The 13,088-nt window shown below is 35.1% G+C and overlaps 1 protein-coding gene across 5 annotated transcripts in view; it reads left to right on the top strand.

Annotated features, from left to right (window-relative positions):
* Positions 1-7,010, top strand: part of PPARD (peroxisome proliferator activated receptor delta) — a 53,175-nt gene extending 46,165 nt beyond the window's left edge. For 4 of the 5 annotated variants that reach the window (XM_039339619.1, XM_039339612.1, XM_039339637.1 and 1 more), the window contains 2 exons: positions 217-667; positions 2,184-7,010. In XM_039339619.1, the coding sequence (XP_039195553.1) occupies positions 217-667; positions 2,184-2,431 (699 nt within the window). In that variant the 3' untranslated portion in view covers positions 2,432-7,010. The remainder of the gene's footprint in view (positions 1-216; positions 668-2,183) is intronic. The other variant, XM_039339646.1, reaches the window with a different exon arrangement.
* The last annotated feature ends 6,078 nt before the right edge of the window (positions 7,011-13,088 follow it).

Genomic DNA, 13,088 nt, shown 5'->3' on the forward strand with positions numbered 1-13,088 from the left:
TTCATATACAATAAAAATAATGATGTATTTTAACCTGGTTTGACTAAGCTACACTTAACTGAAGAATCTGGTTCTCTGTACATTATATTCTGTTGATTAACACAAAAAGGGGAGGCTTTAGTGATCAGTAGTGTAAATAATAAGCATTGTCACACTCTGCCTCTATGGCAAGGTTTCTCATTACCAAATCCTAATTTTATATGTTGTTCTTCATAGCCTTTTGTGATTCATGACATGGATACCCTGTGGCAAGCTGAAAAGGGTCTGGTGTGGAAACAACTGATAAATGGGATGCCGCCATACAAGGAGATTGGTGTTCATGTTTTTTACCGCTGCCAGTGTACATCAGTCGAGACCGTGCGGGAGCTCACTGAATTTGCCAAGAGCATTCCTAGCTTCATCAGCCTTTACCTTAATGATCAAGTAACTCTCTTGAAATATGGGGTGCATGAGGCCATCTTTGCTATGCTTGCCTCTATCATGAATAAGGATGGACTCCTGGTGGCCAATGGCAATGCTTTTGTGACACGTGAGTTCTTGCGCAGCTTGCGCAAGCCTTTCAATGAAATCATGGAGCCCAAATTTGAATTTGCTGTGAAGTTCAATGCCCTGGAGCTAGATGACAGTGACTTGTCCCTGTTTGTAGCTGCCATCATCTTGTGTGGAGGTGAGAGATTAGAAAAACATTGAGCAAGGGGGAGAAGTAATTCATTTTTAGCAAGAGATCAGATTCAGAGCACTTGATAAATCATTCCCCTGTCAGTTTATGTCACAATATTGGGTAACAGTTTCACAGTGCATAATTTTAATTAATGTCAAAAATCTATTAGATACTTTTCAAAACTTTCCTGCTATTAATAATGAGAGTAAAATATGTGTGGATATAAAATCAATTTAATATCAGTGATATTAAAATTAACTGTATAATAAGATGAGTAAAAATATTATCAAACAATTTCATTCAATACTAATCAAACCTTTATTACAGTCATAGACCAGCATATATTTACTACTACATTTATTTGTTAGATCCTGTGCTTCCTCCAGAGTTTCAAAGCATCATATATAGCATTTTCTCCATAAGTTTTTCCATAAAATAACATCCTAGCAAAATTGGCTGAGATGGCCCAAATAGCCAACTGAATTTTTATCACTGAGGATGAATCTAGGACTTCCTACTCCTAATAAGTACTTTAATCACCACACATTTTGACAGTATGTTAATGTTATATTTTAAAAGTTAAGGCTCAGTTAAAAAGCGAGAAGGCATACATTGCTACTGAGTGAAATTAATATAGTGTAGTCCAGTCATATAATTCTTGTAAATTTTGGCTGTTATTCTGTTGCAGAATCTTAGTTGTGCTATAACCAGACTGCAATAACTAAACTAAGACTCCTTAAGCTTCTCTGTCACTATTTTGTGAATTAATAAAATTAGAAAAAAAGCCCATAATTTCACTGGTGTTCTTATACATAATGAATTGGTATAATTTGGAAAAGTTTGTTACTTGTAAGAATGAGTATAGCTATAACTATAGAGGAAAATTATCTTTTAGAGGGGGGAAAACTCTGTTCCCATCATCTTCAATCAGCTAAGCCAGTAGTAAGAAATAATGAGAACTGAAGTCTAAAAATTTGAAAGGTGTCAGATTGCTGATCTTTAAAGGAAATTGTAGTCTTGGGTGCTCTTGTTTATAGAAAAAGAATTTTTACTGTCAAGCAACTTGTTTGTAATATTGATAGAAATAATCTTAAAAGAGAAACTTCCATACAAGAAGGCAAGCTTAAGATGGTTTTTTTAAAAAATTCAAAATATTTATTCCTCCCTGAAGAAATAAAGGGTGGAGTACAAAGTCATGCTTTTGTGTTTTGTTACTTTGCTTGAAATTGGTTTTGTTCTCAAATCTTGCTGGCTTTCCTAATTTTTCTGCCATCTTTTATATTCAGCAGCATTATGATTTGGCCCTGAGGTTATAGATATGTTAAAGTTTAGGAGAGGAAGTTTAATATCAGTTAATGTTCCTCTATTTAAAAAAAACCCTCCCTAAGCATGATACTGTGGAACAAGCTAGCCTAACATTTATTTTGTAAATATTCCTGAGATAAAAATGTAGAAATTTTGAAAAAACTAAATTACAAAGTCAAATTTTTATAAATAACTTGGTGTATTTCTTTTCTTGTAGACCGCCCTGGCCTAATGAATGTTAAACAAGTGGAGGCGATACAAGACAATATTCTCCAAGCTCTTGAGTTCCATTTACAAGCTAATCACCCAGACATTCAATACCTCTTTCCTAAGTTGCTGCAAAAAATGGCTGACTTGAGACAGTTAGTGACTGAGAATGCACAGTTGGTGCAGAAGATCAAAAAGACAGAGACAGAGACTTCTCTGCATCCTCTCTTACAGGAAATCTACAAGGACATGTACTGAGGAACTTATATTTATCAAATAGGTGAAAGCCATGGAATCCAGCAAATGCTTGTATATTAGCAAAGAAATCTCTGCGTCTTCCATTTCTTTACTAGAATTACTTTACTAGATGATTGGTCTATGCTGTATATGGTGGCTTACAGTAAAAAATTTACCACTTGGTATAGACCAGAGGGCTTCCATTAACATACACTAAATGAAACTTAATTTGTTGCTACAGTTCAGCTCTTAGCCCTATTCCAGAGCTGCTGAGGTATTTACACACACCCTATAAATGTACTTGAATTGTTATATTAGATAACATTAATTGTGCCCAAATTATTATAGCAAGTAGTACCTTTAATTGACAGGTACAAAAATAGCACTTCATCACAATCTTTACATATTATTTTTATATTTCAACAATTTTGGCTGGCCCTAAGTGTAAATTATAAGATATTATAAGGAAATTATATGAATACAGGTAGTCCTCAACTTACAATAGTTCATTTAGTGAACGTTCAAAGTTACAATGGAACTGAAAAAAGTGACTTATGGCCCTTTTTCACAGTTACAACCTATCCAGCATCCCCGTGATCATGTGATCAAAATTTGGGTGCTTTTGGTTCATACTGATGAGCACTGCTGTGTCCCAGGGTCATGTGATCACCTTTTATGACCACCTGACAAGCAAAGTCAATCAGGAAGCCCAATTCACTTAACAACCGGGTTACTAACTTATCAACTGCAGTGATTCACTTAACGACTGTGGCAAGGTCATAAAATGGGATAAAACTCATTTAACAGATGTCTCACTTAACAACAGAAATTGTGGGCTCAATTGTGTTATAGGTTGAGGACTAACTATATAAATTTCCCAAAGAAATATCCAAGGGTAGCATGAAGAACATGAACACTCCTTGCAGCAATTCTTTTAACTGGAAAGGCCTTTGGTTTTCAGCCTCAGTGCACAAAAACAGACATGGCTGAAAGGCTTGTCCCTCCACATGGGTTTTTACATGCCTCTGCTCATTCTATACTTCAGGTTGTTGAAGCTCTTCATGAATTAGTATAGTGCTTGCTTATTTACGTAGAAAAGTGAGCTTCCCTCTCCCTCTCTGTTCAGATACTCGACCAGTAATGAGCTGGATGATAGCGGCCAAAACACATTTGCATCCTTCATTTCAGCTAAAGTAGCTTTAATGTTATCTAAAGTTTGAGAAAAAAAGAATCATCCTGATCACCTGAATATTTTACTTTTGGGGAGGGGAGAATACAATGTAAGAAAGATTTTAAAAGGCAGCAGACAGATTCCTGTGAAATCAGGGTGATTTACGGATGGTAAATAGAGTCAATAGTATTTTATTTTGTGATCTGTGATGCAGTTTCTTATCATGTCCTTTCCAGGAGGAGGATTCTTAATAATTGCACTTTTGTCTTTCCCACAAGCACAAACACCATCCTACCTTTCAGGCCTGGTCATAAGTTATTTCTTCAGTGCCATTTTAATTTAAATTGGTCACTAAAGGAATGATTGTAAGTCAGGGACAACTTAATTGTTTTATGGTAAGTTGTACATGTTCAGAAAACATTTAACAATTCAATGGTCTTATCAAAAATTCACAATTTAATATTTCCCAAGCATTTGAATTGGGTTACAATTTTGGCTCCTTTTTCTTTCATGATTGTTCCTGCTTTATTCCATAGGTGTGTCAGACAATTTTTGTTAATATAAATTTTCAGCATAGGTCTTCTTTACTACAGAAGATTCCCGAGTGTAAGGACTTTATTGTCATATTGATGTGCCAGTAACATGGAATAATTATGCCTCTACCATGTTGATGTAATGTGGAGTTTGTTAGACTTCTTCCTGTGGTAACTTCCAATGTGTCCTGAGTGCAAAATAGATCAACATGGTGGTTGAATGTGGCATTAAGAGCATTGTCATGTAATTGTGGTAATGTTTTTCTTGCTACATTGTTAAGTAGATTCTTAATTTTCAGAGAAGAAAAATTACTAAAAAAAGAACCGGGAATACCAAAAGTAGTATATCTACACATGTATACAGCAACAGAATTTTAGATGATGCAAAAATTACTTAAATTGGCTGGTTGTCCTGACATTTCAGCTCAAATCATGTAGATTTTCTGCTTGTTCTACATAATATTTCAGTTTTTCATTTCTAGATTTAGGTATAGAAATTGACAAAGAACTTTAAGTCTTAATTCATGACACTAATAACTAACAATATTTTCAAACTGACTTTTTAAAAAGTACCACCATTTTGGTGGGGGAGGGGAAATAAAGCAGTGTTTAGCAAGAGCTTTACATGGAGGAAGCCTCCAATTCACAGAACCAGTTAAAAGAATGAGGCGAGTGATAAGAAAGTTTCCTCCTATGCCACTGCCACTGGGTGTGTGTGTGTGTGTGTGTATACATTAGTCAAAAAACAGTTCGACCTTGTACAAATTAGCTTTCTATGCTTTCTTTTATGTTCTTAGTTATCCAAGAAGGAAAATACTAAACAATTGTTCTATCTTTCTGAGACATAAATAGCAGAAAGAAAAGATACACCTTAGGCCACCTGTATTCTTGCTTTAGCAAAATACCATTTTTAGGCTAGAACAACGTAAGGTTACCATTTAAAGATGAGGACTAATTTGCAAATAAGCATGTACTTTAAGTGAAGGAATCCCAGATTCTGTTTACAGGTAGGACTTGGAGAGACATCTGAAATCCTGGAATACTATCAGTAATCACTGTAAACAGTACTGAGATAGGGTAACTTTATATTTTGCTTCATTAGTTTTATATTTTGCAGTCTTAGCCATTCCATTGTGACTCATATAATTTGCTAGACCGAAAGCTTGGTTATCTTTTTTTAAGAAATAAATGCTTATTTTTTTTAAAAAAGTGATCTGCAAACAGAAATAACTGAATGGAAATTTGAACTGGGCAGCCAAGTTGCTTAAATTTTATTATAATCTAGGTAATTTACTACCAACCTTTAAACAAAATCCAGAATGAATTTTGCAAGCTGTAGATACTCTTGCAGCCAAAGCATATTTTTTGGCATTAGGCTTATGTTTAACAACTTGCCTAATAGATGCATCCAGTTAGGATTTATGAGTAGGTTGATGAAGCCATTGAAAAATGGATCAATAATTTTCTCTGCTTCTTTATGTCTGTGATTGCAGAAAGTATTCTCCTTCATTGGTAGTATCTTCCTTGCTAGAAATCAATTTTTTAAAAAAATATTGATCCTTTCTTTGCCAGCCACCTTAAAAATCCAGACAACTAGACTTGTAGGAGACAGGTAAAACATCTTTTACTGGTGATAATGCTTTAAAATACTTAAGGGACCGTATACACATCTATGCAGAAATAAATTATTTGAAGATTGTTTTGCAGCCATAATATTCCTCAGTTACCTTTTCTGCTCCAAACATTTTTTCCATGTGTTCCAATTTCAGACTGCCAATACTATTAATTGCAAATCCTGTGCTGTTTTTCTATGGTAGTTGAACCCATAATAGTTCAATAATCTTTTGTGATCGTCATGCATAGGCTAGTTCCATTAATCACTTTGACATGATAGCTACCATGTATAACTAGTCAGAATGTTGTTTTTCTTGCTAACTTAGAGGAAGCAAGGTGTTTGTCCCTTCTTCCAAATCAGCACAGATGTACAGCATGTGCTTTTGCTGTATCTCTATTTCCAGAATGAAATAAGTGGGAAGTTCTACCTCTACCTTGCAGGAATGATATGAAATGTGTTTTGTTATGAGAATTCGTGCTTTAGGAGCCACCAGTGAGGAAATCACTTAAAAAAATGGCTTGTGAGTTTTATATTTCAGTATCTGCCTTAGACCTTCATTTTAGCCACTATTACTGAAGGCCGGTTTGCCCACATCTTGCTGTTCCTCAGATGTTGGAAAAATATTTGCAGCACTAGAAGAGCCTGCACTTTCTTTTTTTGCTGAGAGTGTAATGTCAGAACAATGTAGCAATTCTCAAACTGAAATGTATATTTTTGCTAGAAGTTCAGATTTCAGATGTTTAAAAACAAATAGGGACTGACAACATTAAAGATAGAAATAAATATTTAAGAAATAATTACAATGTAGCTCTTCTTTTACCTATTCTATCCTTAGCTTCCCTGAGGATCTAGATTTAATTTTTCTGTTAACAAATTTCACAAAAATACTGAACAATATCTCTTAGTCACAATGTATTATGCACTTTTTTTGAGTAATGGTAAAATCTTTTTCGGGCAAAATTGATTTCTGGTCCTTGGGTTCTTCAGTTTGTTTTACTCTGAATATGAATCTTTTTTAAAAAGAAAAATAATGTATTTAAACTGAAATAGAAGCATACTGAAACACAAAAGCCAATTTAAGATATACTTTTGGAAGTACAAATATAAAAATGATTAATTTTGTCTTTAGCATTAATTTAGACTTTCAGGTATAAACATGTTTTCCTATATGCAAATACTATGAAATGCCATAAGTTTCAGAGTTTTACATAGATCTGTTTGCATATATAAATCCACAAGAGACTGTCAATGTGACATGCTGTTAAACAACATTTTCTCTTGTTTGTGTGGACTTTGTTCATATCAGTATATATAGCCTTAGGCCAAACTGACTACAATTTGAGCTTAGACATAAGAGCTGATAGGTAGGATGCTGACACAAAATTCCAAAAAAGTATTTGTACAAATGATATCTCATTGAGCATAGTAGGTTATACTTCTGAGAAAAGATATATGGGATTTCAGTACATACTTCTACATAGTTGTGCAGGTTATTTCATGTTGAAACCTTTAAAAATAGTGCTTCATACATGTAAAATACTTAAGTTTTCATTTTAGTAAGACTAACTTGGCAGTGGATCTTTATCTAACTGGATAAATGGCCTTATGGTAATTATTCAATCCCCTTCTAGCTTAAGCAGTCGTTAGAGATTGCTTTATGAAATCCATTGCTCCCAATGCATGAAAATGCTTGTAACATAAGTTAAATTAACTGCTAAGAATGTCCAGGACTCCTGTGTTGTTTAACTATGCTCCTTTTTAAATTTTGAATTTGGATTCAAGCTTACAGTGCTTGTAGCTGTTTCACATAATATCAAAAAGACATACATAATATTGCTACCTCATTTTCCCACATTGTATAATCTGATGTTGAAACATACAGTGATCTATTTGTACATACTATGAACTGGAAATATGGCTTGGCTCTATGGGAGCTGTTTGCAGGTTCTGAAACATGAGGAAAATATTTAAAGAAGCATGAGGAGAAAAAAAACTCAACAAATGAAGAAGGTAATATTTTAGCTTATTGTTGAGTAAGGAAAGGAAGAGTCTGCAGATTTTACTCCACTAGGCATTGCCAATAATAGGGGGCCGTGCTTATCTCCATTTTAAGGCCATGCTGTCAAAAGACATGTCTATCGTCATACGGCCAGCATGATATCAGGGAAAGCTGTTTCCTCCCTACCAAAGCAATACTTCTCTATCAACTTGAATTTGCATGCTTTCAAACTGGACAGGAGTCAGGGGAAGACGGGTGCTCACACCTGTCATGCAACTCAAGTTCTGAACCCAGGCTGTCAGCCTGCCAGGCAAAAAGCCTAGCGTCTCAACCACCAAGCCATTGCGCTGCTTTTTGGGTGAACAGAGTAACCCGTATCCACTTAAAATAGACTTTTATGCAAAGAACCCAAGCACATTCTGATTTAATAGGGGATATAATTAATGTATTAAGATATATATTAATAAGACACTGCATGGTTACTTTCCTACATTCCCACTCTCATCTCATAATGAATTATTCAAAACAGTGCCTATAAAGTCTGTGAAAAGTAATGATAGCAAGAGAAAAAAATGATACGATCAAATGTTTCCATTAAGTTCACGTGTATCCACCTATCGGTATGAATGCCTTTCATTATTTTTCATTAGGCTGGGGAAGAATGAATAGTGTGTGTAGTCTACTACTTTTTGCGCAGTCTAAGCAATAAGCTGACTGATTTTCAGTGGAACAACTCAATCTGATGAGCAATTTTTGCATTCTTCTATTGATTGGCTAGAGAAGGAACTGACTGGTTGATGCTGTTTCTTGTTTTCATCAGAGTTGTCAGAAGTGAAGGGCATCTGTATGACTAGTTTGCAAATGCTTTGAAATAATTTGGGAAGGGAAACAGTACCATATAGAAGTGTGCTAGTTATTCAGGATGTGTTCTCCTCTTAAAGATGATTCTTTTAATTATGAACCATTGAAGATATAAATAGTAATTACAGAAATGGGTAAACACTACTGACTAGTTGCTAAAAATGGCATTTCTATAAGTTCTTACCTAGACAGTGTCCTTATATTTTTAAAGATATTGAAAGCATTTCATAGATTTGCTTCAGCAACTTTAACAACAACAGCTGAATAAGATCAGTATTATTCCCATAGCAGAAAGAAGTTGGAAGGATGCAGTTAGTGACTAGTTAATTTGAATCTGACAAATATGCTATGAATTAACCACAATCTCCCAGTTATGTATGCATGCTTCTATACCCCAAAATTTACATGCTTCTATACCCCAAAATTAACATGCTTACCTTCCAGACATGTTTGTAGCAAGAGAATGTATGAAGCATTTGGAATACAAAAAAGTGCCTTAAGAATGCTAAATGTTATGATATGAAATTTTGAACTGGAGATTTCTAATTCATGTTCTTGGCTTTACCATATGTGTGCCGATAAATTTACATCCCACAGCTAAGATCTCATATATTTTGAATTTGACTATTTAAAATATATGATTGCTGTGCTTTCCCCTGCCATATATTTAGCAGTTTAACATCCTAAGTTCATTTGTTTCTGGCAAGAGAGCACTGAATCCATGTAATGTTTGATTACTTATAAATGTTCAAGCAGATGCATAATAGAAAGATATTCCTAAAAAGCATCATTGCAGGATATACCTACAGGGAATGATCTAATCTAGTTTCAAGTATTCATTCAAACTGCCTCTCTCAAAAACATTTACTTTTTGCCAATCAAATCAGAGAAAACCAGAGAAACAGTCACAGTCTTATTTATACTAATCAAGATAACGTGAAACATTGAAAGATTTGGAAACATTGAAAGTACAAAATGCCGTTACTGCAGAACTATATAAATGGGAATAAAAGTTCACATCTATAATAAGTCAATCTCTTATTTGGAATCAACTTAAAATACATGAAAAACGTGTCCAACCTTTCAAGGTCCATCCTCTTATAAGAAGGTCTGGGAGGTGGTGTCACCTTTACTTCAAAAGACTCAGCAATTATACTAGCATCTAGAGATGGATTGAAATGATGTCAGAAAAATAGCATTTCTATCAGCACTGGAATTTAGGTAGAATCTAAGTAGTTTGTGGTTCATTTGGAAGCTTTGCAAAGGACTTCTAGTGTCTTTAAAAAGTAATTTTAAAACAAAAGCTACGAGGGGGGGGGGAATAAAGTTTTTAAGATCTTTAAACAGATATGGTATTTGTGTTGCATCCACCCTATAGAAATCTACTGGAAGTACAAACTGGATTATTTTAACTTAGAATCTTCTTGTGTTTCCACATTTTGTTCTTCATTTTCCTCTTTCTCATCCCCGCCCCAGAATTGTGGAGGAAAAGGTGGCAGTGTAGCATATCTCTTGACTTATAGGGCTAAGAGTCATTACCTAAAAGCTCTTATATATTTTAATAAAACAAAAGAGATATTTTGGAACATTTTAAAGACTCATTTATTCTAGCCTTATACTTATGTTCATTTCTATTCAGTTTTATTATCCACTGCAACCATTGTGAATCAACATTAAAGATCATAATTTGTACTTTTTTCGAAGATGCATTTCAGATATAAAAATACAAGTTTCATGGTTGATTAAAATAGGTATATTAAGGTTTATGCCATAATTCAGGGGTGTCAAACTCTCAATGTTATGTGACATGTCGTGACGTATCGCGACTTTTTTTCCATTGCTGGCAATAGGGTGGGTGTGGTTTCGGCAGGGCGTAACTGGCCTGTGGGCCGGCAGCTTGACACCCCTGTCATAATTCTTTTTGAGTATCAATGGAAACATTTCAGATACTGAATACTTATATTCTGTCTTATTTTTACATACGTAAAACAGTCTACTGGGTTTTCTTGGTTCTTCATTTATCTTCCTTTGCCAACCTTCCTGCTTTGCCAACCTTCATAGACTTGCTCAGCCCTGTTTTTCTTTCCACCAATCTCATGTTTTCAAAATTGAAGATTAGCTATATTTTCTTTGTGATAAATTTAATCTAATACTTAAAACTTGTACTTACTTAGAGTCCTTCAAACTGGGTTGACTCCTAGTGATTACATAGACCAGTGGTTCTCAACCTGTGGGTCGGGACCCCATATGGGGTCGAAAGACCATTTCACGGAGGTCGCCAAACAACGCAGTCCGCCATTTTTTTTCTCCTTTTCCTTAGCTGTGCTATTCCCTTTTATTCTATTGGCTTTTGAAAGCCAATAGAATAGACTCTCTTGAATAGAGTCTAATTCTATTGGCTTTCAAAAGCCAATAGGAAGTGTCCAGGCTGTCTCTGCCCTGCTGAGCCCGCCAAAAGTCCCATTCTGCAAACAGTGCTGCACCAGTTGAGTAGTCCTCGACTTACGACCAGTTGAGTAGTCCTCGACTTATGACCGGTTGGGGGTCGCGGCATTAAAAAGATTGAGAACCACTGACATAGACAAATTGCTCCATTCAACTTATATGCTGTTTCCATCTAGTTTGCACAAGATTAAAGGGGCTTTTTCATTGTCTCCCTATAATTGATACATGCCAACAATGTGCCTCTATATTTTAGGTAAAACAAACGGTGCAAACTTTGTGCAAAAGATTAATACCAATTTGCCAAAAGGTCTCAAAACAAAGACAGAGTAATATAGCATTTCTCCCAGGATACTGTTTCAGACCTTAAAGTAATCATTTTGGAAAAAATGAGACTTTAATACCATCACTGATTGGGAGGTTGCTGAACTAAAATACTTCAAAATGTTTCATTCGATCTCAAAGGTCTCAACAAGCACAATGATGCTTTAACACATTACATTTTTTTATTGAGAAGGTACTTGTAATCCATCTTACTTGTAACCCCTACCTACTAACCTACTTGTCTTCCCCTCCCCCCCTCCCTTTACACTTCACTCCAGTTTAAATCCTCCATCAGTCTAGGCATTCCATGAAACCAGTGAATTGCAGTTCACAAAAGCTTATGACTTCTAATAAAATTGGGAAAGATGCTACCAAAACCTTAATGGGTTTTTGCCACCACAAACTAATACAACTGTCCTACGGTGTGTATTATTATCACCATACTCATTCATTCATTTTGAATGGCTGCCCATCTCAAATTCATGATTCTGGGCAACTAACATTTAAAATACTTAAAAAACAAAAATACATAAAAAAACCCAAAACTATAACACTATAATAATAGAAAATATTTGTAGCTCAGGTTTTAGATTTTGGCTGTGGTTTGTTCTCAAAGCTTATTTCAATATAATTTCTGAATGTCTCATTACCAAACTAGGTAACAATCAGCAGGATTTTCTTGTCCTATTCTCCTTAGCTTATAAATGCTTATAAATGCATCCAGAGCCCTTTCAAAAGAGCCAAAACACACTGCAAGACCAAATTATTAAGAAAAGCAGAAGAGAAACACCTTTTTGATGTTTTCCTCCTCAATGGCTATCCCAAAAATGTCATTAATATGATGCTTATCGTCCAAACCCTGACAAAATACATAGCCAAGTACAACACAAAAACAAGTCCTGCCATACATTAAAGGAACAATCAAAATGGTAGCCAGAATACTGCAATCCCTAGGAATAAGGATAGCTCACAAACCCACATTTACACACAGAAAAGAGCTATCTAAAGTCAAAGACAAAATACAGAAAGAAGACAACAGCAACAAAGTATACAAAATCAATTGTAACAATTGTAACCAGTTCTATGTGGGACAAACAGGAAGGCAATTGAAAACAAGGTTCATGAACATCAACTAGCAATTAAACGGCAAGACCAAAAATCCCTGATCTCAAACCACATTGATGATAAACAACATCAATTTGATTGGGAAGGAACAAAAATACACGTATGATTTTACTGAGGTCTGGTATTCCACCAAAGGAGCAATGAACAAGCATATTGATCTAGATCCAACATATGAATATGTAAGAACCAGACCATTCAACGTGCCAATCAACAAGAGAACCAATCAACTGCTCAAAATTCAAATATAGCTCCAAACAAACAACCAATCGCACAACCAACTGTCCACACTGGCACACAAGACATTTATAAGCTAAGGAGAATAACAAGAAAATCTTGCTGATGATGTTACCTAGTTTGGTAACAAAGTGTTCAGAAATTATATTGAAACAAGCTTGGAGAACAAACCATAGCCAAAAACTATAGCATATATAGCACTTCAGAAAAACCAAATACAACCACGATATGGGCTTAGTCACACATCTGGGGGATTGGTGACAAATACCAGATTTTCAAGGCCTTCAAAAAAGCCAACAGTATTGTGGTAAGTCTGATCGCCAGAGAGCAGATTACACAACCAAAAAGTCTCTTGGATTCTGCCACATGACACT

This window comes from Crotalus tigris, unplaced genomic scaffold, assembly GCF_016545835.1.
Source record: "Crotalus tigris isolate CLP2741 ecotype Arizona unplaced genomic scaffold, ASM1654583v1 scf7180000017550.10884619, whole genome shotgun sequence".
Taxonomy (NCBI): Eukaryota; Metazoa; Chordata; class Lepidosauria; order Squamata; family Viperidae; genus Crotalus; species Crotalus tigris.